At 44.2% G+C, this 26,930-nt stretch overlaps 1 protein-coding gene across 2 annotated transcripts in view; it reads left to right on the forward strand.

The window, feature by feature from the left end:
• Positions 1 to 477: 477 nt before the first annotated feature.
• The window catches only part of PSKH1 (protein serine kinase H1), a 34,837-nt gene continuing 8,384 nt past the window's right edge, over positions 478 to 26,930 (forward strand). The window contains exons 1-3 of one of the 2 annotated variants that reach the window (XM_075510331.1): positions 478 to 535; positions 2,399 to 2,561; positions 3,711 to 4,742. In XM_075510331.1, coding sequence (XP_075366446.1) covers positions 3,798 to 4,742 — 945 coding nt within the window. In that variant the 5' untranslated portion in view covers positions 478 to 535; positions 2,399 to 2,561; positions 3,711 to 3,797. Of the gene's footprint in view, positions 536 to 637; positions 1,196 to 2,398; positions 2,562 to 3,710; positions 4,743 to 26,930 lie in introns of those variants that run through there. The other variant, XM_075510332.1, reaches the window with a different exon arrangement.

Here is a 26,930-nt window from a genome sequence, read left to right on the forward strand (position 1 = left end):
GGAGCCACTCAGTGGGAGCAGAGCTCCCAGGCGCTGCCGGGCATCGGTTAGGGCTGGGTTTGGCTCCAAAAAGGAGGTGAGGAGTAGTCCCTCCTCGGGCAGCGGGTCACCATGGCTGCCCCTCAGAGGCAGGAGTGTGGGGAGCAGGAACAACATGCCTGACGGAGGGCCTCCTGCTGAGCCCGTGGGGCTGAGGGGGGTCCCGGGCCCTGTGGGGTGGGGGTGGGGGGGGGCTGGAGTCCATGGGGCTGAGGAGGTCCCAGGGCCCTGTGGGGCTGCGGGGATCCCGGGGCCTGTGGGGGCTGAGGGCAGTTCGGAGGCGGGGCGGGCCCCGGGGCGGGTGTTCCCCGCGGCCCCGACAAGGGGCGGTAGAGCGCAGGACGGCGGACAGCGCCCCCTCCCCACGTCGCCGCGGCCCCGCCCGCCGTCGCCTCCGCCAATCGCCGGGCGCGGTGTCTCCGCCCCCTCGGGCGTCCCCGGCGCTCGGGGATGACGTCAGGAGGCGGTGCCGAGCCGCGGGCTGGAGTGGGCCGAGGTGAGTGTGGGATCAGCTGCCGTCCGGGGCCGCCCGCTCCGCCTGGCGTGGCCTGTCCTGCCCTGCCCTGCCCTGCCCTGCCCTGCCCTGCCCTGCCCTGCCCTGCCCTGCCCTGCCCTGCCCGCGGCGGCCCCGGCCGTCCCTCCCTTCTCCCGGGGCGCTGACGGCTTGGCCTCGCGGTGCGGCAGCGGTGCGGCCCGGGAGGCGCGGGCGCGGTGGGCCCCGGCGCCTTAGCTCTGCCGCTGCCCGGGGCGCTGGGCCGCGGACACGGGCGGGCCGAAGAGGGAGCCCTGACCGCCTCCCGGAGCGTCCCTTCGCCGGGCTGGCTCGGGTGCGGTGCTTCCCTGGCCTGGAGCCGGGCCTGCCGCGGGACAAGCTACCGGCACCGGCCCGACCCTGGGTACCCTCCCTGGAAAGGATGGGGGGGAAAACGGTCTAGTTTGGGCTAAGTCGTGAAAAACAGTCAGAGTTTTGAAAATCCCGGTTGGTTCGACCAATTCTGGCCTGCCACCGGCTCTGGCAGAGTGCCGCAGCAGCCCCAGCCCCAGGTTTCCCCTCAGAGACATACCAAAGGCTTACACTGCCAGCCAAGTGACTGGTAATACTAGGTTCATGTCAGGCAATAAGAGGCACATTTGAGATTTATTAGTAAAACAAAAGGTAAGGTGCTTTCGGAAATGCTGTGTTGGCATAGGGTTGATTTGAAGGTTGCTGTGTGAGCATTTCTTAATGGAGTTAAGAGCTGGTATCTTCAAATTTCCTTACTGGTATCTCATAGAAAAGCAAAATTAAATAGCTTCAAGTTGTGAGATATCTAATTGGTGGCAGAAGGCCTGCTAGGCCTTGGGTGGGTTAGTCAGGTGGCTGACGTTCCTTATGCACAGGGACACCCTCAGGTATGAAACCATTCGGGCCCTGATATTTTCAGAGAGGTGGAGGACGCTTCTGAATCAGCAGGAGCTGAGGTGTTGCCATGCAGAGTCACAGGATGCAATGTGCTGGTTGTCCAAGGAGAGAAGTGGGTAGATGTTGAAGCATAAACCCAGTGTTCCTTCTCACCACTTACAACCGCAGCTCAGGCGTACTGTCCTCTCTCAAATAGTTTGGCACCTGCTGAGCATGTAATTTCCTGCTCAGAGGCGGCTTGTAATGCTTCATTTCTCTAATGCGTTAGTTCCTTCTCCCAAACTTGTGGTGATTATTACACAGAAGTGTTTCCATCTGCACTGACGTGGAATTAAGCATTTTGTTGCTGGCCATGGCACGCAGGTCTGGGGTTCTGTAGGCGTCACTGTTGCAGACATTTATGTGTTTGAAGACGAGCTGCTGACATACTGTTCATTGATGCCTGATCTCAGTTAATGTTATTAGCAGCGGTGGATTTATATATGATGTTTGCAAGCTCCGTGTTTGATCCTTCTCATTGATTTTGTTTACGGATGAGACATTTTACACAAGTGCTTCTCTACGTGTGGAATTACTGTGTAATAACCTTGTTTGTGGATGCTCTCATTCCATTTATCTGTTAACCTAGTATGCTTTAAGGTACAATAATGCTGGGAAAAACTGTCCGTGTGAGGCATTATTCAGGAATAGCTATGGTATTTTATTTATTTTTTGCATGGTACTTTAATCTGAATGAACACCTAATTACAGGACAGCCCTTGGTGAAATTCAAACATCAGTTAAGCTTTCTATGAAGTTGTCTTTTATTTCTACTGCTTGCACCCTAGTACAGGCGTGTTTGTGCATGGTTGGTGTGCTTGACCTCGCAGTACTGCCAGGAGGTCTTACATGAGAAATTGCTTTGTTGATGTCTGGTTTTAAAATTGGATTTTAACTAAAGCCTTGTTTTCTTTCCAGGTTGGATGTAGAGTCTAAACATCTTCCGGGCATCCCTCTAAAACATTTCTTGTTTCTCCATGTAATTCTCCTGATGGAAGAGCAACCGGGGTTCCCTTTCTGCTGTTTGTGCTGAATAGTTGTGTGGAGAGGTGGTGAATGAGTGAAGATACGCTCGGTGATGGTAAGGTGTATGATTACATTTCAAGGCTAACGGCTTTTCTGTAGCCTTCTGTGAAGGCTCAGGCACCGTATTGATGGGCTCTGAGCCAAAGAGTAGAAATTTAAAACTGCTTGGCTAACTGCCAGGACACGTACAGACATTTCTCCATCTCCTAGCCAGTCGTATTGTTTTAATCAGCACCTAAAGACTTGCTGAAGTGCAGCTAATTTGGTTCTGCTGGAATACAGTGTGACAAGCAAGACCTCCTTTTGCTCTAGTCTGGAGCAGCTGGTAGAAATTCCACTTCCTATACCCAGCTCCATATGGAAAAACAGAACTGCCACTTGGTACCTGAAGAGGCAAAAGAAAGCAAAGCTGAGTCAGGACATTGAAAAATGGCAAAGCCCACTTTGATTTCTTAGGGTTTGGAGGGTGAGGTAATTGCCAGCTAAAAGCTGCTCTGGTTCAGTAAGGGCTGCCTTTTTGCAGGGGATGCAGTGAGTTAATTGCGAAAGTGCATCTTAAAAACAGCGTGCCTCTGTCTCCATAATCCCTGCCTCCTGCACAGTTTCATTGATCCCCAGGAGCAAAGTAGTGAGATGTTTAAGACACCACTACCAGTTAAATATAAAGAAAATCTTAGGAAGATTTGTTAGGTGAACAACTTGGTGAGATACTTTGTGGAGTTTCTAGTGAGAAATTTCAAAACTATAAGATTCAGAGTGGCTGCTGTCTTAACGAAGTTGAGCAGATTAAATAAAATGAAGGAAAATGCTCGACTCTTTCCTTAATTTTATTTTTATTAAGCAATTGGGGCTGGACAAGAAGAGCTCCAGAGGTCTCTTCCAACCTCAACTGTTTTGTGACTCTGTGATTCAGTGCTCAGCTGGGAGCATTAAACTGCTTGATAAAAAGAGGTACTGTGTAGTCTCCACAGACATCTGTTCTGACTATGACTGGTTTTTTGTAGGCACTATCTTCACTACCTTGTTGATGAAAGCAGCAAAGCACTGCGCGTGCTCTGTAGTATAGTGCAGTGAAAATCCCAAACTCTTAATTTTGTGGTAGCATGACTTCATTGAGACATGAACCACTTGCATTTTTTTTCCCTGTTTGAAACTTTACTATCTTGATTCCTGTTTATCTGTTTCTTCTCATTTTTTTCCTAAGGTTCAAATGTGGGAATTGCCCCGGATGTGGTTGCTGCTGATGCTGCCCTGGGAAAATGCCTTGATAGGGAATTAACACCATTCAGTGATGGGCTGTGGGACAAGCAAAGTGCTTCCCGAGCCTCCCAAAGATGTGCAGCTAGACCTGGTTAAAAAAGTTGAACCTTACACAGGCCATAATGACATATACAAGCATTTCATCAAAGATGACTGTGGGACTGTCATCAAAGCTGGCTCTCCCTCACCTCCCCATCATGCTAACCCATATCCTGGGAACCACCTGCCTGCCCATGTGGATCAGCCCGAACCCCGCAAGAACAAAGTGGCTAAATACCGTGCCAAATTTGACCCCAGAGTGACAGCCAAGTATGACATTAAAGCCCTGATTGGGAGAGGGAGTTTTAGCCGCGTCGTACGGGTGGAACACAAGGCTACCAAGCAGCCCTACGCAATCAAGATGATAGAGACCAAATACCGTGAGGGGAGGGAAGTGTGCGAGTCGGAGCTTAGTGTGCTACGGCGGGTTCGGCACACCAACATCATCCAGCTTATTGAGGTGTTTGAGACCCAGGACCGTGTGTACATGGTGATGGAATTGGCAACTGGAGGAGAACTGTTTGATCGAATCATCGCTAAAGGTTCCTTCACCGAGAGAGATGCTACGCGTGTGCTGCAGATGGTATTAGATGGTGTGAAGTACTTACATACACTGGGTATCACGCACCGGGACTTAAAACCAGAGAATCTGCTGTACTACCATCCGGGAACAGATTCCAAAATCATGATTACAGACTTTGGGCTGGCAAGTGCTCGGAAGAAGGGAGATGACTGCCTGATGAAAACCACGTGTGGGACCCCGGAGTACATCGCTCCCGAGATCCTGGTCAGGAAGCCGTACACGAACTCTGTGGACATGTGGGCACTGGGTGTTATCTCATACATTCTCCTGAGTGGCACTATGCCCTTTGAAGATGACAACCGCACCCGCTTATATCGGCAGATCCTGAAAGGAAAATACAGTTATTCAGGCGAGGTAAGTGTGGTGAAGGGAAGTCAAACAAGAAGCTCTCCGTAGGTGGGTCTTTGTGATGACCAGAAGCCGGCTGTCCTGTGCAGGGTGGTAACATTACCAGGGTTAAAAAAATCTGTGATCCTGGCTTTGAAAATCCTTTACTGTCTGCTTTCCAAAACTGTTTTCAGTGCAGCATAGTGAGCTCCTTTAAAAAATGTGTATGTAAAGAAAGAAGAGATCTCTTCCTGTAGAACAGAACTGGGATGCTTGTGGGTTTCTACCTGGGGAAACCTCAGCCATGGTAAGCTGCTGTTTGATGCTTCACTGTTGAAATTCATGCCAGGGTGAGAGTTTGAAATGTAGTGTGTACATACCTAGTCTGATTTCTGATACAAATCCAAGTGTAGTCTGAAAAATACCTTTGCTGAAAGGTAAGGTTATGGCAGACAAAGGGACACTTGCTTATATCTGGAGACATGAGCATTTCTGAAATTGATCTGCATTGTCTCTTGAGCTTAGTATGTGACAAAATTCAGGGTTTAAGGATAGTTTTCTTGGATAACTATGGAAAGAACCACCTTGAGGGATAGATTTTAGGCAGAAGATGGGGAGCCCTACCCTCCCAGAGTCCGATAATTCTGTAGAGTGGCCGGGTGCCAGGCTGACCCAGCTCCTGCTAACTTGCTCCTGGTCAAGGTGGGAGATCTCGATGACCAGGCAGCTCCTCTACCAGCACAATTGCCAAGAGTAGGCATAACCTCACTAAGAATCACACTTACAGAAAGTGAGGGTATCTAAATTTACAAGTTGCATTTCTACCTATATCCCTCACTGGAAATATTTAAAAAATTGAAGCCTTTATAATGTCTTCCTCTCTTTTGTAAGAGAGTGTTTAGATTCCTAAATGCCATGACTTTGTGAGATGAAGCCCACTGGGAAAGTGTTAATGAGTGGCTAAGTTTATGATTCTGAAATGACAGTAAAATAACTGTCAAAAAAACCAGAGTAAATTAATGATTGTTCTTGTATTTTTAGGTGTGACAGGTATGTTGGCATTTTAATGATGGATGGAAAGAGTCTAACATGTTAAGTTTTTAAGCATATTAAGCTGCTTTAGGATTGTGTTTAAAAAAAAAGAATCACTCTCTGAAGGGTTTTCAGAGGTGTCAGTAAGTCTTTTATATTTAAAGCTGTCAGGCCAGCTTGTGTTAATAGTTGGAATATCCAAGTCAGATGAAGCTGAGGAATATTGGCGTTTGCATAAAAACCACCGAGGAGAGCCCAGATTTGACACCTTTGTGAATCTTGTTAATTCTTCCCATGAGCGCTCCTCATTCCCTGGTATGCAGAGGAGAGACAAAAGCGAGGAGTCATAAATCCCCAAATTTGGCACTTTCTGGACCAAGTGTGTTACTTCCTTTAGAAACTGCAGTACTCGATTAAGTTTTTGCCAAAAGTATTCTGTCAACTGCTTCCTTGAACTCCAAGCTTCAGCTGACTTTGGCAGCCTTTGCTTCTTTTGTTAATTTGCCGCTTTAATATGATTTGTTAACCAGTTGCATAGTTTTAAGAATGCAATCAGATTATCCTAATGCAGAAGGAGATTAATTACCAGCAGCATGTAACATATGCAGGGTCACACTGAAAGGCAAAGTCCTAGTTACCTAGTTTACCTTATAACTGGTGGTAGTAGATATATTAAATGATTTTTCTCATGGGAAAAGGCCAGTTCACTCTGACATTTGTTGTGTAGCAGAACTCATTTCAAGTGCACGCACCTCCTCGTAGTTTCCCATTCAAGCAGTTGGTAGGTGCTGGTTTGGCTCAGCCTGGATGTTGGCCTCTAGACAGCAGATTTTAGAGCTTTCTAGATTCCTCGGTCAAACTCAGGTTTGGTCCTTTTTAGCTCACGCCATTGTGTTTGTCTTGGCCATTCATTTTTCTCCTCTCCTTCCAGTTCTTTTTATTTTGAAGAAGCAGTGTGGTGATGGAGTGGTTTTGGTGGAAGTTCTCCCTTTTTTGGGGGGGTGGTGGGTTTTTTTTTTTTTGTTTCCCTAGTTCTGTGTCGGCCCCATGCCTTGAAGTGCCAGAAGGTCAGTGAGACTGTTGACTCTGAATTTGCTTCTTCCTGTTGGGGACCTGATTTTATTCTTAATCTCTCTAACATGTTGTGATAATGAGTTCCATAGTTTATTTTAAAAATACATGGAAAAGCTGTCCCTTCTCTTAGTTTTTATTTGCCTCTGCTTATTTCACTGGTATTTTTCTATGTACATCTCCTTAATCCCCTTTACTTGAGAAACTAGTGAGTAACTTTTCCATGTCCACCTGTCAGTTATCTTTATACTCCTTTTTTTGAGGCTGAAGAGCCAACTGTATTCAGTGCCTCCTATAGAATATATTCCATAGATCTGATTTTTGCTGTTACCCTTCTCTAGGCTACTTGTAATCTTTGAGATGGGGTGATACATGAGCACTTTGTCTTTGTGTCATGACATAGAAAGGTCTCTCTGGGTATTCACTACTTCTTCCCATAGGGTTTCTGGTACTGTATTTGTTTCTTTGACACCTCTGAGCATTTGGCTGATTTAGAGAGTGGTCCACCATGACTCCAAGAGGTTTCCTGAGTGTTAATAGCTGATTTGGGGATGTCATGGTGTCTACATAATTTGGTGCATTCCCTCTAATGTCTCCACCCCTCGGTGTATGAGCTTATGTTTAGTGACATTGAATTTTGTGACAGTCATTCAATTTTGTCACTTGCTATTTTTACCTTTTTGCAGATGTTTTTAAGTTTAGCATGCTATTCAGGACAGGTTCTGCCCGTTACTGTGCAATGTGGTAATTCTGGAGTCTTGGAAGCAAGTGGTGGGATACAGGTTTGACACCTGATACATGTTGCTAATGGTACTGAGCTGTTGAGGTTAAAAACAAAGCTGAGGCATGATGCAGGAAGTAGTGAGAGACCGCATGATAAATTGGCTGATGTTCGGTGTGGACGAACTTGAACTGGTCCCATGGGAGGACGTGCAGTTTGAATTTTCTGTAAATGATGGTGGGCCCTGGAGGTGCTTCTTGCCCATCAGAAGAAACAATCTGAGGTTAAACACTTCTAAACATCATCTTGATACTTGTGATCAAAAGCCAGTTGATATTAGGAATTAGCATTACTATTGCAGGTGTCCTTGCTGTGCCATACCCATCATCCACCTGCACTTGAATGTTGAGTGCAATTCTGTTTCCCCCTGAAAAAAAATACAGAATTAAAAAGCATATGAAGGAGGGCAGCATGAATAATCAAAGGTATGGGCTCACTTCCATTTGAAGAACGAGTGAACAGACTAGGGCCCTTCCTCCAAAAAAGTAAATGTTTGAGGGGGGGCCTCTGACTGAACTCAGTACAGCCATAGGCAGAATAGGGAGAGTGAATAGAGAGCAACTATTTTGAGCATTCCCTGGGGTAATTTAATTTGATGTTCTCTGGTCCTTGTGCCAGAACTGAATTATTTTGAGAAATTTTGTGACTTCATTGCAACTAGAGCCACTGGATTCTTGTAGGTTGTGTACACAAAGGTAGTACATGTGTTACAGAGAAAGCATTAGACTGTATATATTTTGAAAGTGCCAGTGCACAAGCCTGAAGCATTTTACTTGTTATCCCACCACAAATGACATACTTTAGGAGGCTGTTATGGATACTATGTGTGACATGAGTGGTTGCTTTGGAAAGCTGTAGATGTTTTACTGCTTGGAAAGCAAATGTGTCAGCCAGTACCCTGTATCTTTTGCCCAGATGCTTTCTGTTCTTCCAGAGCCAGGGAAAATGGATGCTTTAATTTACCAGTGTAATTAAGCCTATGCCCCTAAATTGCAGGCATGTTTGACTGTAGCCAGGTCTTGACAGGAGATGCAGTAACAGGCTGCCCACTTTGTGAATAAATTCTAGGTGAAAACAAAGTGAGCCAGAGATTTAGAGGTGTCTGGCTTGTTTCCCACAACCTTGCCAACTTTCTTAAAGCTATCTTCCAGACTTATAAATGCTTCCAAATTTCTGGTGTTCACAGAAAATTGCTCTTCTTTTTTTTGTGTTACACTGGAAGAAGTGGGAAGATGTCAGAAATGAGGCTGTTGATAAGTTTGTCAGACTAATGGAAATGGCAGGAGCTGTAAGTCCTGGTTTATATGGAACAAGAATGAGCAGAGTACTTGACTGCGTTGCAGAAATGTCTGTCTTGGATAGATGCAGAAGCAGAGATTTCATGGGAACGACTGCTTTTCTTTTTCGTAATGTGAACTTAGAAGATGTGAAATGGAAGAGGAAATGTTAAAAGAAGTCTTCGAAGTAAAGTGTCCAGAGCTGACGGCTTGAGCTGCACAGCTGAGACAGGTTTCAGCAAGGAAGGAGGGAGCCATCTTCCGAACTGTATTGCCGTACCATGTCAACGCAGCAGCAGTACCATGAATTTGCTGAGAATTGGTGCTGAGTCCCACTTTTTGAAAGGTCTGGCCTCAAAACCTGGTCAGAGAGGACAAAGCCATATTGAAAGAGGAAAAAAAGTCAAGATGCACACTGACCTGAGAAGTAGCTCCATCTTCTTGAAAAACAAGTGAGCTCATGTCCAGCTAATGTAATTGCTTTCTGACTGGGACCCTCTTACCACCGCTCTCCTGTTCCTGGAGTGTGAGGTCTGTTTGAAGAGGCTATTAGCAGATCAATAGAAGTCTCCCATAATAGCTTATTCAGGTACTGCTGACATCACTGCTCTGATTATCTCTTGTATCTCCTTCTGTACTTTCTGAACTGCTTGGAGTAATGGGTAGGGTGAGGAGTGAAGAAAAGCTGGCTTTGTAACTTGGCATGCTTTTTTCTGAGCATCTCTGAGTAAGGGTTACGCGGGCTGTTCAGACTGCATTTGATGTAGCCTGCTACAAAGTCATTCTCTTTCACTTGTTTTGTTAGAACTCACTAAAAAGAAAAGTTGGCAATATTTTAATTGAAATCTTGGGGATAAAACTGATTTCCGGGGATCTCTTTGTAGCTTAAAAAGTTGTCCGAGGAATACAGCTGGAATTCCATTCACCGTTTCCTTTGAATTTGAAAGTGCAGAAATGAACATCAGACCATCGTTATCCTGCTAAGACAGGCTTGCTCTGGTTCTGTTTCAAAGTTTATCCTTCTCTTGAATACTGATACTTTTATGTTGCTTTACACACCTGGGAAACTTGCTGGAAGAAGTGGAAGGTAATGTAAGTTGTGGATAAATTGGGAAACTGAGCTAGGCATTGTTCTGGTTTTGATATCTGATCTGGGCAAATCATTCCCCTTTGTGGTCTGTTTTTCTATTCATAAAACAGAGTCAGCTTTTTGTGGTATGTTCACTGTGGGTGAGGTTGATGGGTGCCGGTGTGGGAACATCTCTTAATCAGTTTAAAATCAAAAAGCTTGTTCTAAATAATGGTGCTGGTGGATACATTGATAAATGTGACATAAGGAGAGACATATTTGATATATGAAGGAAGCTGGGCATTGCAAGTCTGTAGGAGCCTTGCAAGGGACTTAGCAGCCATGCGGTGAGACTATCTGGTTTTGTGTGGGTTGCTTAGATTTTCAGTGGTGTTAAATAAAGTTCCTCACCAAAAGCTCTTGAAGGAACTTTGCAGCTGTAATGCGATAGTGGCCTTTGCATGGATCAGCAATTTGCTGAAGATAAGCACAAAGTTGAAATATGTGGTCAGTTCCATGGGGAAGGAAAAAACAGTGAAGTATGGAGGATCTGTTCCCTTCTGCCCAAAAGTGATCAGACAAAGTTCACTAATGAAACTGTGCAGTCACTGATGATACAGAGTTCTTCAGATGGTGAAAATGAGGGCTGCGGACCTCCTGGATGCAGGCTGCTGTGGACCTTAGAAGTTTGCCTGAGTTAAAAGAGTAACTGGATGAATTCATGGAAGATAAATCAATGGAGAGAATTATATTAAAAAGTCCTAAGTATGGATAAAGAGGTCCCTAGGCCACACATTTTTGAGGCTTGAGAGTATGGGGTGGTGTTAATTGCAACATAGGGACTGTTTTCTTGGGCTCTCCCTCTGTATCTGCTGTCAGCTGATGTTGGAGACACCATACTGGACTGGCTAGATCTTTGATTCAGTAACCTTCAGTCCTGTTAGAGGTGCTCGTGTTTCCTTCTCTCATTTCATCCCTCAGTTGGGGGCTTCATCCACTCCCAAGCATTATTGAGCTGAGTAATAGGCAGCCTGCAGAGCAGATAGTGCTCCAAGGCTGTGCGTGCAGCATTTGGGGTACCTGCCTATGTGCTGGGGGTGTTCGGCGGTCCCATTGGACATTGATGGAGCAGGTACCGCACGTCTCTTGTGGTTTTAGCTTGTGGTTTTAGCTTGTGGTTTGGAAGCAGCATTGTTTCAACTGAGTTTGAGAACCGGAAATCAATCACAAGGCTTATCAACTCCCATGGGCTAATTTTACTTGCTGTATAATACTCCTTTGGAAAAGCTAGACATGTGAAAAGTGAGGAGGGTAAACATTTTCTGTTAAATGGAAATGTTCTTGAACTCTTTAATTATGACCCAGTGCTGGAGTTCCCATGTAGGCGGGTGAAAAAGTAGGCAACGTATACAGACTAAGTAGTAATAAAAAGTGTGTTTTGCAGATGATAAAATTAGTTTTAAATTCCCCTTCTCCTGCAGAAATGTGTTCTTTTTCCTTGGGAGAAATGAGTTTGTCTTGACATTATACATCTATAAAGGAAAATATGGTGTGAATTGCATTCTGCTTGTCACTCTGCCCTTCTCTGTTTGGTGACTCATTCAAATTTGAAGTGTGAATGCAGAACCTATCTAGTCATCCTGCCTGGCTGGCTTGCTCCCTGGTGCCCTTACTGTGATGGCTTCATTCTTTGACAGCTCCCCTTGCTAGTTAGTGTTGCTGTTTAGAGTTCTGCTTGCTGACTTTCTTTGCACTCCCAACAGCATCCCAAGATGTTGTCTTCCCTGTTGCTTCTACTGTCAGATGTGCAAGGGTGACAGCAATTTTCGGGATGGCTGCTAAAGCCCCATGTGTAAGTGTTTAAGTGGTTCTTTCTGATCCCATGAGTGTGTGATGCCTTTCCCCACTGACTTCATGTGGAATATAAACCCTTCTGTAGTTTCAGAAACATGAGTGCCTTTCATGTGAAGGCATGTTTAGAAACATGTCCCCTTCAAACCCCGAGGATTCTTGTGGGTCTTCACCAAAGTCTAATTTTTAAGGCTTGCTCATTCTTCATTTAAAAACTGACCTTTTCTCTCTATATAAACAGCAAACCCTTCAGCCAGACTCTCATTTTAAGTCTGAACCTTTGCAGCATCCCTTTCTCCTGACTTGACAACTACATTCTTGCTCTGTTCTCACACGTGCAGATCTCTGCTGCACATTTTTTGTATAGCTTGTTTCCTTGGCCACATCCACCCAGATTTCTTCATCGCTTTATTTGGGTTACTTACACTTTCTACCTAGGCTCCTTTGCAACCTTGTTTCACCAGGTCTGTGGCTGCCTGTTAGGAGATTATAATGCTGAAAGGGAATGCTGTGGTATGTTAGTCTGTCCCTGCAATGGATGGCAGCTTCCTAGGATAACCAACATGACTGGAGACTTGTTCATATACATGGGGTTCAGGTGGTTGTAATATGGAAAAATAACTAAGATGGACATAAAAGTAACGCAAGTAACAATTTTATAGCATTTTTGTAGTGATGGCACCTTTTGAAGTTACGTTAAGTCAAATAAAGAGCAGCTATTTCTAAATCTAGATGCCATTATTTGTGATAACTTTATAAAGAAATTAATGGCATTAATGAATTGGTTCTGCTTTTTATTTGCACAAACTGGCAAGTTCCAGTCGAAACAACATCAACAGTTGGTCTGGCTTTCTGCAGTAGTCTTGCAGTGCATACCACTGAACTTAAAATTATAGGAAGATTTAGGCACAAAGTGACCTCAGGAAGTCTCTGGTCCAAAACCCTATTCAGAGCAGGGCTAACTTTAAAACTAGATGAAGTTGCTTAGCACATTGTTCACTCAAGCCTTGAAAGCTTACAAGGATGGAGATGTCACCACCTCTCTGGGCCCTGTCCTGCTGCTGCCCCAGTCTCGTGGGAACCATGTTTTTTCTTTACATCCAGACAGAATTTACCTGGCTGCAGCTTGACAGTCACCACTTGCCGTTTCACTGAGCATCTCCAACACATCTAGTGTGGTGTCATCCTCTTGGTGACTGCCCTGACGGTACTGGCAAATGTACTTAGATCCTGTTTCTCAGCTAGCTGAGGTTCTTCTGGATGGCAGTCCTGCCCTCCTGCATATCAACAACTCCTCCAAATCTTGGTCAAAAGCAACCAAGAAGCAAGTACTAAAATTTTAATGGTAAAGAGAGATTTGCAGCTCAAATGGCTTCAGAGCAGAACCAAAGGAGAAGCTTAACGTGCAGATTGTATGCGCATAGCATTTCTTTTTTCTCTTCTTGAGCATTCAGCATCTTAATGATTCTCTGTCCTAACTTGGAGTTGAAAGTGCTGAGTTAAATGCAGATATTGAGTAAACTCTGCAAATACTGCTGTGGATAGATTCAGGCTGGAAGAATGCACTTAATTACATGAAAAACAAGTTACCCTAGTAGAAGATGAGTGCAGTAGTGTGAATGGTATTCCCGTAATAACTAACTTGGTCCATGTAAGTAAAGAAACAAAACACTTTCTCCAAACAGTTTTCCCTGCCTGCAAGTGATAACAGAAGCAGGAAGAATGAAGAGTGCTGGCATTAGCAAACAAACTGTGTGCCTGTGCTACCTGTGTGTCAGTTGCTACCTGACAGAGAGCAAGATAAAAATATGAAAAGCAATTTCAAACCAACTGATGCATGCTTACAGGTTGAGTTCTTACCCAACTACATCGGTAGGTCTTCAGAGCGTTTCCAAAGTATTCTTGTAATTGTCCTCATTGTGGAGGCTGGTTAAAAGACTGTGGAGGACTTGTAGCCCTTGAAATCCCTCGTGACATGTAATGGAGGAGACGGATGACAGTCTTGTCAACTTTTAATATTAATTTCCTGCATTTATTCAACTTTCTGAGAGGGAATGGGGTAGAGCTTGAATATAGGCTTCTTCTGACTCAGTTGGAAGCTGGTTACCGAATCACCTATCCCTCTCCAAAGGGACTGATCAGTGATTGTATTATGAGGACTGTAGTTGGATTTTCTATCAAATTACAAACTTGTTCTAAAAAAGGCACAAGCAATAAAAATAAACAGCAATTATTCTTGGTAACCTCCTTCCCCTGAAAGTTGCACATGGAAATGTGTAGTGGCAGAGATCCACAGGAAAAAAACCAACAACCCAACTTTCTATTTTCCATACTTGTATTTTAGTGTAGAAACTAATTTCCTGTAGGAGAAGAAAAAAATTATACTTGCGTGTAATGGAAAACATCTCTCCACAGTCCGTATCGCTTTGCAGGAGAGTTCAGTCAGTATAAGACAAACATTCTCAAAATTTGGATGTGGCTTTTTAAAGAACAGTAAATTTTGCATTGATGCGGCAGCAGGTGGGATCCTTGACTGGCTGCCAGTCCTGGAACAGCTCCTGTGTGTTTGCACTTCGGGTCATGTAGAATTAATTACATATGTATGCCTGTGTAATTAAAAAAAAAAAAATTAAAAAAAAATCTGTGTTTTCTTGTTTTGATGACAAAAAGTATAACCACTTTAGAAAAAAATACCAATTTAGAAAAAATCAAGTGTTTCATAATGTATTAGCTTTATTTTCTATTTTATGCTTTGTTTGCCCCAGAAATTTGTCCAGGTTTTTTCCTGCAGTTCATAGCTATATCTTTGTTATATATCATAAAGCTTTGTGTAATATTTTATATGCTAATTAAATTCATTATAGCATAGTGACTGCCTTGAAAGGGGGAAAACTCTCCCTCTGGTGATTTCCTCCTAGTACATCTCCTGTTTAAGATGGGCAGTAAGGCAGCCTGGCTTCCCTGAATTTGGACTAGAGTACGTCTTCTGGAAAACATTCAAAGCAGATTAAATATTGCCAGGAACAGAGAAGCACCACTGCCCTCTAATGTTCCCATTGGTCCTTTATTTTTTTTTTTTAATACAGGAGATAAAGTTGTGTATCCACAAGAGGCCAGGAAAGCTAGTGTCTGTCTCCCATTTATTGAAGATTTACCTTTGCATGGGATCCTTTGCTGCCCTTTGCTCTAAGAGATGCTCCTTGCAAAGCCACCTTATTCTTATGGAAGTTCTCTGTTGGCTCAGTGCCTGGGAGGGTCCGGATGCAGTGGGACCCCTCGCTTGTGAGGACCCTGGCCAGTCACACTGGCCGATGGTGTTGCCCTCCCTGGCTATGCCAGTCAGTCTTTAGACCCATTAGAGGCTTTTGCAAGACATGGTCATCACCTTGGCCTCTGATTTTCCTGCCAGAAGAAAGAATAGATTTCAAACCAGCAGGGTAGCCAATTTTCAGTCTTCTCCCCAGAGTTTGAGTGTCCCAAGCTGTTAAAAGGAAATAACAAGGAAAACAGGCACAGGACAGTTGAAGGCAAGGTTTTAAACCATATTTGCAGTACTCATTTGCATGATCATACAAGCCTGGGCCCATGTTTTAGCCTTCTTGGAGGAAGAAAGAATTTTTTTTCTTATAGCAGCTGGTATGTTTTTTTCCTGTGAGCCATATTAGACAGTAGAAATGTTTTACAATAGTCCTGCCATTAGAGAAATGCATGCATTTTTTTTTTTCTAAAAATTAGAGATTTTTTTTCCATGTAAGGAAGGATTGGTTTTTATATCAATTGCTGAGCCCTTTGCCTGGAAAAAGAAAAAAAAATCAATTTACAGAGGAATGTGCTTTTGCATTTCATACGGCAGTAAGAATGTGGTGATTTTTAAGTAGAGTAACAAGAGTGTTCGTGAGATGCAGTCAGGTGGCTCTCTGTTGAAAAGGGCACTATGCTCTGCTTTGAAGACCTGAAACACTTGAACCGGATGAAAGTGTGCCTCTCTTAGCCTGTCACAAAACACCAAGGCCAGCCGTATAAATGGACTTCCCTTAGCTTCTGCTCTTTCTTTTAGTGCACTGGCTTAGTGGGTGTGAATATAGGTGGATTTGTGTTGCTCCATATGTATTTGAGAGCTGAAGTGTTTGTCCAGATCTCTCCTGCTGCAGGAGCGGACATCTTAGGCTCTCTGAAGCACGATAAACTCAGTTAAAACCTGGAAAATCCTCCAACCTCCTCCATGTATCAGTGACCACACTCCTGCAAAACTTCAGTGTGCTATGTTGGAAAACACTTTATTTACAGGTAAAGAAACACCTTTTCCAGTAAAAGGGCTTTGAAACCAATGTATGCATTTAAAAATCAATTCCCCTTCACTTTGGCTTCTTCTTGATTTTTTTTGAAGGTTGTTTCCTCCGATGGAATTGGTGTGTCGCAAGGACCTTTCTCAAAATCATTCCTTTTGCCTTTTTACTATGTACTTCAGTTTACATTGCAACTCAGCTGTGAAGATAACTCCAACTCCTAGGGCAGGCTAAGCAAGGAGACGGGTGATCTTTCTCTGCATTTCTATGCAGCTACAGTCTGCAACACCCCATTAAGAGTTTATATTTCACAGAATCATGCATGTCATCAGGTCAGTGAATTTTCTGAGTTTGTGGCTTGTGGCTGGTGAGTTGCTGGGCTTTCCCTTAGTTTGGGTTTGCAGTTTCTGCAGCTGGAAGTGTCTGTTGAAACAATGAGGTGGAGGCACCACATGCTTCACTGTAGTGGCTTCTTTGCACTGTAATGCTTGGATTTATTCCAGTGTGTCAAGCGGAGGAGCCCAGGGTGGAAACTGTCTAAGCCTTGAAGCCCCTAGAAACAAAGCAGGGAGTGAATCTCCATGGAGAAGAGGAATGTGGTTTTTCCTTGTAACTTCATTCACAGCCCCTTGTCCATGGGGCTGCTGTCTATACCAGTAGCACCTGTGGGTTTGAAACAAAATTCGTGGAGACTACCCTTTAAAATCCAAATCTCCCAACAGGTGAATCGGAGTTTCAGAGTGTTCCTGAAATAAAACTCAATAGCAACGGAGTTACTATTAAGCAGGCATCCTTTATTACAGCGCTGGGCAGCACTGGGGATTGCTCCACCGTAAGTGCTCCGACAAACAAGCAAGATCGCAGAGGTTATATGTTGCAAAATCATACATATTCATAAGATTAATTTATATAAACATGAGATTTCTTGGAACTCATTAATATATGTAAATATCCCTGACGCATGCGTACTTAAGTCCTTAGGTGGTCGTTAGGGATCCTCTAGTGGTCGTTGGAGGAAGTCAGTAGTCTTCATCACTCTGACCGCTGACTGAACTTTGTCTTTACGCATGCTCAGTCCATTTTGTCTTGCTCATACCCTCCTTGCATATCCAAAACTAGGTGGTTCTTGTGCAGCTTCTCCTTATCAGCCCTTTCCAGGGACACAGGGCCTGAAGAATTCCTTTTTATCTATCTACATTGCAACTATCTCAGCTAACCAAGGATTTAACAGAGGCAAAGCATTCTTACTCTAATGATTAGGTCAAATAAAGAATGCTCATTAGCAATTCTACTATCTAAGCTTCCTTACTTAAGGCCAACAATACTGGCAAGCTAGGCCAAATTATCTGCGAAAGGGAAACTAAAAGGAAACATTGAGCAACCAAGATATTTACAACATTTCTTTTTGTCTTTGGGGATTTTAGCTCTTTTCAGGTTCCAGGCAGGGTGAAGGGCAGCAGCTGAGCATTTTGGTTAAGATTTTTGGGTGAATGACTGGGTTTGGGAAAGTGGTGCACAGTGTATGGCATGTAATTATTGTAAGGATGGAGGAAGGCAGGAGCTGCATCTGAGGGAAAAGGACTTGCAATAATGCTGAGATTTGACATATTATATTTTCATTCCTGCATCTCTGGGCCCTATAAAATCCTGTTAATGGCGGAATAGTATTTCTGCAGCATTAGGGATGTAGGGATAAAGGGACATTGGTAAGGTAGAAAAAGAATATTAAGCTGCCTCTATGCAGAATATACATTATTAACAGAAAGGATTTGAACTATCAGCTACTGTTGGTGTCTTCGACTCCTTTACAGTTCCCTAAAAATAGACTAGGCAGTTTCCTCTTTTACCTTTGGCTGATCTAATCCTTTGCTTTCTACCTGTGGCTCAGATGTGGTGTTTTTCCAATACCTTAGTGGAGGTATGTTTTGAGTGGCAAGGCATGCTGCTACATGCTCGTTCGCTTAGGACCGAGGTTCAGCGAGTGAGAATGTATGTTAATTCTGCAGTTGAAAGAGCTGTGATCTGCAAGAAGCCACTCTTACCCCCTGGGAGGATGGTTTATGCTTGACCATCCTAGCTCATCTGCATACAGTGTTTCACTTGGGCTTGCAAATGGGCTAGGTTGTATTGAGGGTGCAGGAGGACTGATAACACCTTGCTGCCGCCTTCTCTTTCCACCAGTGAATGTGGCAGAAAAGTTGAGTTTCCTACAAGACCGTGGCGGGGAGAAAGACTAACTGCTTACTGCAGCTCTTACGGGCTTTGAGAGGTGATCTCTGCAAACCTGGCCTGTTCTAAATACAACAGCTGTCCTCTCCTCCCCTTTGTTGGAGATGATCGCCACGGGGTGGGAGACTGTGCTTCTGGGTGAAGCTGTGTTTGAAGTTCAGCTGCTCCTGGAGTAGAGCTTGAGCTGAGTGCAACCCTTGAGCAGGGTGCAAACACTTGTCTGGTTCTGTCATTGCTGTGACACGTGGGAGTTTATCACAACAAGTCGTGGGGTGAGTGGACGGGGGTAATGTCTTAGACTGCTTCAGCTGGATTTGCTAGACCTGCTCTGTCAAAGACCTGAGGGTGGTATGGCTCCAGAAGATCGTATGGAAATACAAAACTAGAACAGCAGTGTGACTCTAGAGGCACAGGGAGCTCTGACTGGCACCTTTAAAACATTTTTAAAGGGAGGTTTCAGGTGGGTGCTGTAAATGTGTTGTACTCTGGAGAAAGCTACAACATCCTCCTAGACCCTCTTTGAGCCCCTGGACTGAGCACCAGACTTTGAGGTTTTGAAGAGCTGGCACTGAGCCATAGTTCCAGTTCAAAGCCGTAGTTCTCAGTTTCAAAACTGAGTTCTGCAAAGAAGGGCTGTGAACATGCACCTTGTTGCAAATGATTTTGTGGCCTGTAATTGACCCTGCCTTGCAGACAGGCAGTTGGACCTGATATATTTGGAACAATCTGCTGTTGAAAGATGTCTCAAATTTTCTCTGACCAAACTTTGGGACTTCCTAGCAGTTGCGGTGTGCTGCTGCCCTGGGACGAGACAAAGGAGGAGTAAACCAGCATACGTGGCATACGTAGGAAGTCAAGATTTTGATTTCAGGTAGTTAAGATCTCTTTTCAGCTGCAAAAACTGTTTTGGGGAGCTTCTGTCGGTGCTGAGCTGGAGGGCTAAAAAGGTGCTTCCTAAGCCCGGAGTTTTTCTTGGTAGTCTCTTTACCTAATCCCTGAAATCCCTAAATCTGACAAGATTGCAACTGAAGCTTTCAGGCTGGTAGACACAAGGGAACTGGGTTAGTTGTTTTGAGCTGGAAGGGGTGGCTCAAGCCAACAGCAGTGCATCTGAGTTCCCTTTTTTGGAGCATGGGCTTCAGAGCTGGCTCTTGTGCTCTCTCCATTCTCACCACTCTGCTGCTTTGCCCTCCTGCTGCCCTGAGTGAGTGCTACGGTAGAAATCCTAGGCATGTTTTCCAATACATTTGTTACTTAAGTGGATGCTTTTATGGATTTTCTTGAAAACTGAGCTTTTACTAATACACCAGATTAGTGTTGATTGGTGAAATGGGAGCCATGCAGACAAGTCGAGGAGAGGCAGAACATTCTGGTAGTGTCTATTAAGAGATACCCACTGTTAATGCAGTGTACACCTAACTGCTGGTGTGGACGTATGCCTGGCTGCATGTCTGTAGCTTGTGAACTTCCATCAGCACTATACACCTTACGCATCAAATGCACCCAGCATTTCAGGCACTTTGAGTGATTAACCAAAGAGGTTGATTTCATACCTAACAAAAGGTATGAAATTTCCCTGTCTGAGAAGGAAAGTATTTGCATGTTTCCTACCACTGTCTGTCTGAAGAATAATTTCTAAGGCATTCTTTCACAATCTGATCATTTTGAGAATGGTTATGAAGCTCAGACATAAGAAAGGTTTCTCGTTATAGCTGGGATGACTCAAAAGACTTTATATACTGTCATATCAGATGCTGATAGGAATGCCTAAGTTACAGTTTCTTATCTCTTTCCACTTAGTCCTCCATCTTCTTTTTCATTTGCTTTTAGCTTTGCAAGCTTCGGGAATTCTTGGTGACATTCTTAAGCTATCTGTTTGCTCAAGAGGCTGATTTTGAAAAATTAAGGAAAACTAGCTTAGCTCTTGGGTGAGAATGTAGAATCATTTCATGGCATACTCATCTTCCAAAATTCATAGGAATTCCCATACCTCCAGTGTTTGGCACAGGGGCTTGGCAAGGATGGATCTGGCTTTGGAGGTATCTTTAGCTATTTCACGAAAGCGTTCCATGGTCTCTGAAAAATCCCTGTTTGGAAATGCACTGTAGCACTTGACAACCTTACTTTGGAAACCTCCTGTGTGCGCTGAATGCGTGCCAGGCACCTGGAGCTCCCAAATAGTCAATATGGGTAAATCCAATGAGTAAGTGCAATAACTGTACTTAACAAACAGAGATGGTGAATTACCCATGTCTGCAGGCAAAGGAGAGGCAGGATTCGAAGCGTTCCTCATCTTCTGGCAGCAGGGAGCCTTCTCTTCTCCCTGGCTTTGGGCAAGCAGCGTTGCCTCACACATCCTCTGCATCAGCTGATATCTTTTGTGTCAATGGGCAAGAAGTACTGTGGGAGAGGGGATTTGGCACTAGGAAAAACTATGCTTCTCCACTTACTGCTACAAATCATTTTGTCCTTGTCTGCCCTTCATGCTGAGCAAAACTTCTTTGCCTAGAAGCTAGGAAGATAACGTTCTCCAGTCTTTCTGGGGACAGAAGCCAGCAGGCAGATTCTGCTGTACGGTGCTTTCAAAATCTGCCACAGGTGAAGCAGGGAGAGTGTGGGGACCAAATCTCTTATTTCCCCAAACCTATAGTGGTAAAATTGGCATTTACTTACCGGCGGCTCATTGACAAAGTAGAATATGTAGTGAGCATGGTTCTCTAGAAATTGCCAAAGGTCCAGTGGTATTTGGGGCTTTATTGACTAACCCAGGTGAGGGGAGGAGGGGTATGTTCATTATATTTGCAGATGACATCAAAGTGGAAGGACTGCAAAGTGCAAAGAATTCCAGATGGCCCTAACAGATTTGAGCAGTTCAATATCAGTTGCAAAATTTTTAAAAATAAAGAGTAAGGTGGTTAATAGACAGAATACCTCCTAATCTTCTGTTCTTCACCTATTTTTGTAGGTGAAGAACAGAAGATTAGGAGGTATTGGTTTCTCAGAAAAGGATCTGTCTATGAATCACAAACTATTATGTGAGCCAGCAATATCACGCTTGTGAAAAAAGACAAACATACCAAGGTGTATGAACAGAAAGAGAGGCTGCATGTGGTGGAATCCTGCTGCATTTAGTGGCTGATGCAGCATGCCAACCTGAAGCTCCGACACTTCTGGGCAGCGGACTTCAAAAACACCATGGGCCAAGTGGAGAGACTTGACAGAAGATCAACAAAAACCATCGTGAATCTAAAAACCAGTCTCCAGAAGACTGAAACATTTTTGGCTGTTTGGCCTAAAGAAGGTGTTGTCATAACAGTTTGCAAATATGCACAAGGCTGCTCTGAAGAGGAAAAGGAATAATCTCTTTTCCAGATTATGGTAAGCAAGAGCCTTAAATTGCATTTAGAAAGATTCACGTTAGACCTTGTACAACACTTTACTAGTGTCTCCTGCTCCTAAAAAAAAAATAGATCTACCAGGAAGATTGCTGAAGCTGTCTCAAAGAACAAGTTAGGCTTGTTCAATCAATCTGTCAGGATTGATGCATCTGTGGTGGATCCTTTGGGGACTGTGGGATGGATTGGATGATCCTTGGACATCCATTGCAGCCCTGTTTTTATCCTGATTTCCCAAGGAAGCAAAGTTTATCAAACTGTGCTATCTGTCTTTCAGTCTGCCACAATTAACTACTTAACTTCTAAGGTCAGTTTCAGCCCAATTTGTGTGATGTGGAGAATTCAAAGGCCTGAAGTTTCTATGAATTTTGTAAAAGTCAGTGGCTCACTAGGAGAGAGAATTAAATTCACATCCTTGCTGCAGGAAAGATAATTAAATATCAGTCCAAATTTATCCAGAGAGCTGATCAGCATATGTTTATTTCTGAATCACTCGTGGCACACTTGACCCTATTAAGCGTGTGGGCTGGAGCCTGGGTAGTGGTGTGTGTAGGAAGGAGGGATGTGCTGCTGCCATGGAGTGGAGATGCCAGTACTGGCCAGGGACAGGGAGGAGAAGAGTATGTGACACATGCACTAGAATCATAGAAACCTTGGTTACAAGAGACCTTTGGATGTCTCTAACCCCATTCAGCTTGAGATGGGACTGTTGCCAATACCTGATCTATCAGGTTGGCTGTGACTTTGTCTTCCTGAGTCTTGAAAGGCTTCAAGGATGGAGATCCCCCCCTTCCCTGATGACCTTTTCCAGGGCTGCACCATCCTTCCAGTGATTTTACCCCCCCCCCCCCTTCCCAGTATTTCCTGATATGAACCTTCCAAGGTGCAGCTTCTACCTGTTGCCCCGTGTATCGTTTGGATGTGCTGTGTGGCTCTGTAATCCTTATAACTGCTTTCAAATAAATGTAATCTGCTGTTAGATTGCCCTTAGACTTCTCTTTGCCAGACTGAACAAGCCCAGCTCCTTCCACCCCTTCTTGTAGGCCATGTGCCATAGACCCCTGGCCATCTTGGCAGCCCTCACCCAGATCTTCTCCACATCCTTCTTGAACTGGGGCATGGCCAGGCTCGACAGTAGTTAGTATGATTCCATATAGCAAACTGAAAATTTTTAATCTTCTTTTTATAAAAAAACAAACCAAAACAAAAACCCAAAAACCCCAATGTAGGAAACAACAGTGTAGGATACAACAGAAAAAAAAATGACGTCAGTATAAGATTATAGTTGCAGAATTAGGTATGAGTAAGCTAGGGATGTTTGATTTAAGGTTGTCCTTGCTACTTTAATTTTTCCTTCTTGCGTATATGCAGTTTGATGCAGCTTCAATGACATGCTTTGTTGTTCAGCAGGATCTCTGAATAGTTTGAATGCTGAAAGAGGCTGAGAAGATAACATGGAGAAACGTGGTGGAGTGGGATCCAGAACAGTTGTCCTGCTCTGGATTCTAACAAAAACTTCCCAGATAGTGCCAGGAAAGACAACTATAAACCAGTCACCCTGGACTGAACTGTGTTAGACCAAGCAAACCTACTCTTAGTGTCTCCTGATGCAGTTTAAAATTTTCAAAGCAGCAGTAGTTTATATCCACCTTGCTTACCCAAAACAGCGCTTTCTGGGAGAGAAACAGCAATGTCATTAGATTGGGCCATACTGGCCTAACTTGGGAAGCACTTAGATAGCTAAACCTGGGCTTTTAGGAAATGCTTGGATGCAGGAAGGGGCATTTCACCTCCTCTGACCCATGCCTGGGTTGGATTTGATTAAAATTGAAAGAATGACTATAAGGAAGAAAGGAAAGTCAAGCTGGGCAGCAGGGCAGGTGCTGCTCTTCTGCTGGAGCCTGAGCACTGCTGATGTTTTCAGCACAGCTCCTCATCTGCGTGCTGCACTTGGTGCTTGGGCTTGAGGAGGTTAAAGGAGCCTCTGTGCTGTCCTGAGCAGCAGAGGAGAGCTGGTGCTAGCCAGGGAGCAGAGCACGGTTGGACTAGCAACTAAGACTGTCTTAGGATTTACTTCCCCTTGTTTGTTCTCTTGTAAGCACCCAGGGTTTGTGCATCGACAGCTTGAAGCATGCGGGGGCGGGGGGGGTGTATGCAGAAGGTTACAAGCTTATCTGTTCATCCCCCTGCTGCACTAATCGGTGTGATGAAAGATATTCTTCCTCCCTGGGGAAGATTTTTGCTCCCGATCAAGGACCACCATTTCTTAGTTAAACTGTTACTCTGAATTGGTACATAGAAACATGTATTAGCTTCAGTTCCAGTTCTCAGCCAATACCTATCTTAAGATAATAATTCAGAATGAAAGGACATAATTCAGATCAAATTTGACTTTTCCTTTGAGAATAAAAGCACTGAAGATGTCAGGATACCCAGATGTTATGAAGAAATTGAGAAAGGTATTTCCCAGTTTAGTTACTGCCAATACTGTTGTGAACTCGTGCTATAGCAATACCTTTGAAAATTTCTGACTCTTTCCCCTGCCTGGCTTTTTGATGGCAGTCTCCAGTAGTCTGTACTTGGTGATCTCGTCTTTTTACCTGTACTCTTCCGAGTCCAGGTCTCTTGACTCTGAGCTTTCTCAATATATGATTTCTCAGTCAAGGTATTGGTTAAAGTCCCCTATGTCTCACTGTAACTTGCTGACACATTTTTAAGAGATGGATGTGAAGCAATCCGAGCTAAAATGTGGTATTACCCAATTTAATGTGCCAGTTCTTTCCCTAGGCATTACAGTTAGAAGAGCCATCCCTGGCTGTAGAGAACAGCTTTGTGTTTATTGTTTTTGTAGCTGCTGTAATTTTACTGCATGATTCTGGCTGAATACTCAGTGCCTGTACAGGGAAAATCGGCTGGCTATTTCCATTCGAAAAGCTGGGTTATAGAAGTTCACAGCACCAGATGGCTGCACATACTTATAATGCTGTGGATTATTAAAGGGTTGTTGTATTTTCCTCTTTCATCCTTCCTTTATTCCTCGTGCCCACATCAACAAATTAATGCTGAATGGTTGGGAATCTGTCTTGTGCAGACTTTAGCACATTACATCTTTTCATTGGAAACTTTTTGTTCTAGCCCTTTTGAACTGGTTGGTTTTGATCACCTCTTTGCAACTGCTCATGGGCTGAACGATGCCCGGGACTGTGCAAGCCTCTTGTTATTGGAGCCTCAGTGCAGTCCTAGGCTGTTTCACCACGTGACATCTCATAGTTGCTGTCCTCATCCTGCTCCTTTGGTGTTGACGCTTTCTGTTTTCTGAAGTCATGCAGGAACCTCCTAAATTAGACAAGACTGCTACGTTAGCGTGAATGTATGAAAGATGCAATGCAAAGAATACTTGGGGACCTTCAATTAATTTATTTTTAAAAACTAACAGCATGTCATTGTCTACCACCAAAGACATCTGGATTTTAAAATGCAGCTACTCCAAAAAATGATAGAAGCTGGGGAGGTGTGCCCTGCCTCCAGCACCATACATACATGTTAGATTCAGTAATTTTTTTGAAAAAAAGCCTTTTCTGTTCATATTTGTGGTACCTGGGTGCCATCTGTGTCCAGGCTGACTTTCTTGTTAATGGTGCTGGTGTCTTCAATGGGATTGCAAACAGCAGCTGTTGGCGAACATACAGCGGAGATGTATACAGGGACATGTACACAATTCCGAGCAGTGGTATGGCTAGATGTGTCCATAGCATGGAAAGTAGCTGTTGCAAGCCTTGCATCCCACACAGGTTCTGCAGGGCAAGAAAAGCTTGTCCTGATGCATGTAATTAACATCCAGAACAAACTCCTTTATATTAAAAATTCTGCCTGCCCAGGTCGGGGGTGGTCTTTGCAACTTCTTGAAGAATGATATCTGCATGTCCTGCTCTTGAAGGGACTAGTGTGTATCTGGGGGAGGATGCACTGCTGAAATCTGGAGACTTCCGAAATCTGATTTTAAAAAAAATACTTAGAAGAAAAAAAAGTATCAGAAACATATTTGCCATCTATTTTAAGCTAAAAACAAGTAAAAAGCCAGCATAAAACAGATGTTTCATTAGCTTGTTTGCGATGCAGATTTTGATGATGGCTTGACAGCAGTGGGCACTCCCATCACAGGCAGAGTAAAATGCAGGGACTGTGCTCTAGTATCTCAAATCAGCCCTGTAAGCTTCTCTGCCTGCAGAGTGCTGGCTCCCACCCCCACCTAGGTTTAGTTTAGTTAGACGAGAAGACTCACGTTGGTAACAGAGGGCAGCGTTTTATTTTGGACGCGGGTGTCGGGAGCTCTCTGCCAGCGTATGCCAGGTTCCTGCTCTCTTCAGCTGTAAGTGAAAGAGGTGGGTTGGTTGTTCAAACTGGAGAACAACGTGCTGTTTGTTCCCTGCGTGCTGGTGCGGACGGGGCCTCAATAGCGCTTATGCTGATGTGAATAACAAGCAGGGGTGGTGATGGGATTTAATCACAGAGGGCCTAACACTGCATGCAATCACCTAGCCTAAGTGACACTCAGAGGAGGATCTCTTGCTTTTCCTCCTCCTCCTCCTCCTCCTCCAGACTTGGAGCCTGAATCTGAATAAAATGTAGCACGCTTGAGAGCTCTTTACGGCATTGTGAACGAGGCTGCTTTCTTCCAGGTTTATTATCTAGCAGGGTTGAAGTTGCAGGCTGGCGATGCGCCCTGTGTTTTATGCAGCTTAGAAGTTCAGGAGATGCTTTTGTAGGAAATGCTGGCGCACCTCGGAAGTGGTAGCTGTCCTTTCTGAGGGGCCAGAGCTACAAATCTCTACCACGGGAGTTTCTCCCGTTGTCATTAAGGCTGTAAGACAGGCTGTGGTGATGGTTTTGTACTTGGTTGAAGTGCTGCTGATTCTGGACTCTGTGCCAGTCGCTCACTTGGGCTGATCTAGCTGCTTCTGCAGCTACCCGCTGAATCACACCAAGGAACGGTGGCTGAAAACCCAAGCAGAAAAATTAACAGAAGCTCCCTGATGTGGCTTACTTTGGTTGCAAAAATCAAACCGTCTGTGCTGGCATGATGGAGAGTGCAGCATCAAAATGAGAATAAACAACAGAAATGGCGTGCTCATCTTCTGTAGCATGGAGCATTGCTGTTAACAGCGATAAGGGCATGATATGAAGACAGTTCCTCTGACCAAGTGGACATGTTCAACTCAGTCTA

The sequence above is a fragment of the Mycteria americana genome, chromosome 8, assembly GCF_035582795.1.
Source record: "Mycteria americana isolate JAX WOST 10 ecotype Jacksonville Zoo and Gardens chromosome 8, USCA_MyAme_1.0, whole genome shotgun sequence".
Taxonomy (NCBI): domain Eukaryota; kingdom Metazoa; phylum Chordata; class Aves; order Ciconiiformes; family Ciconiidae; genus Mycteria; species Mycteria americana.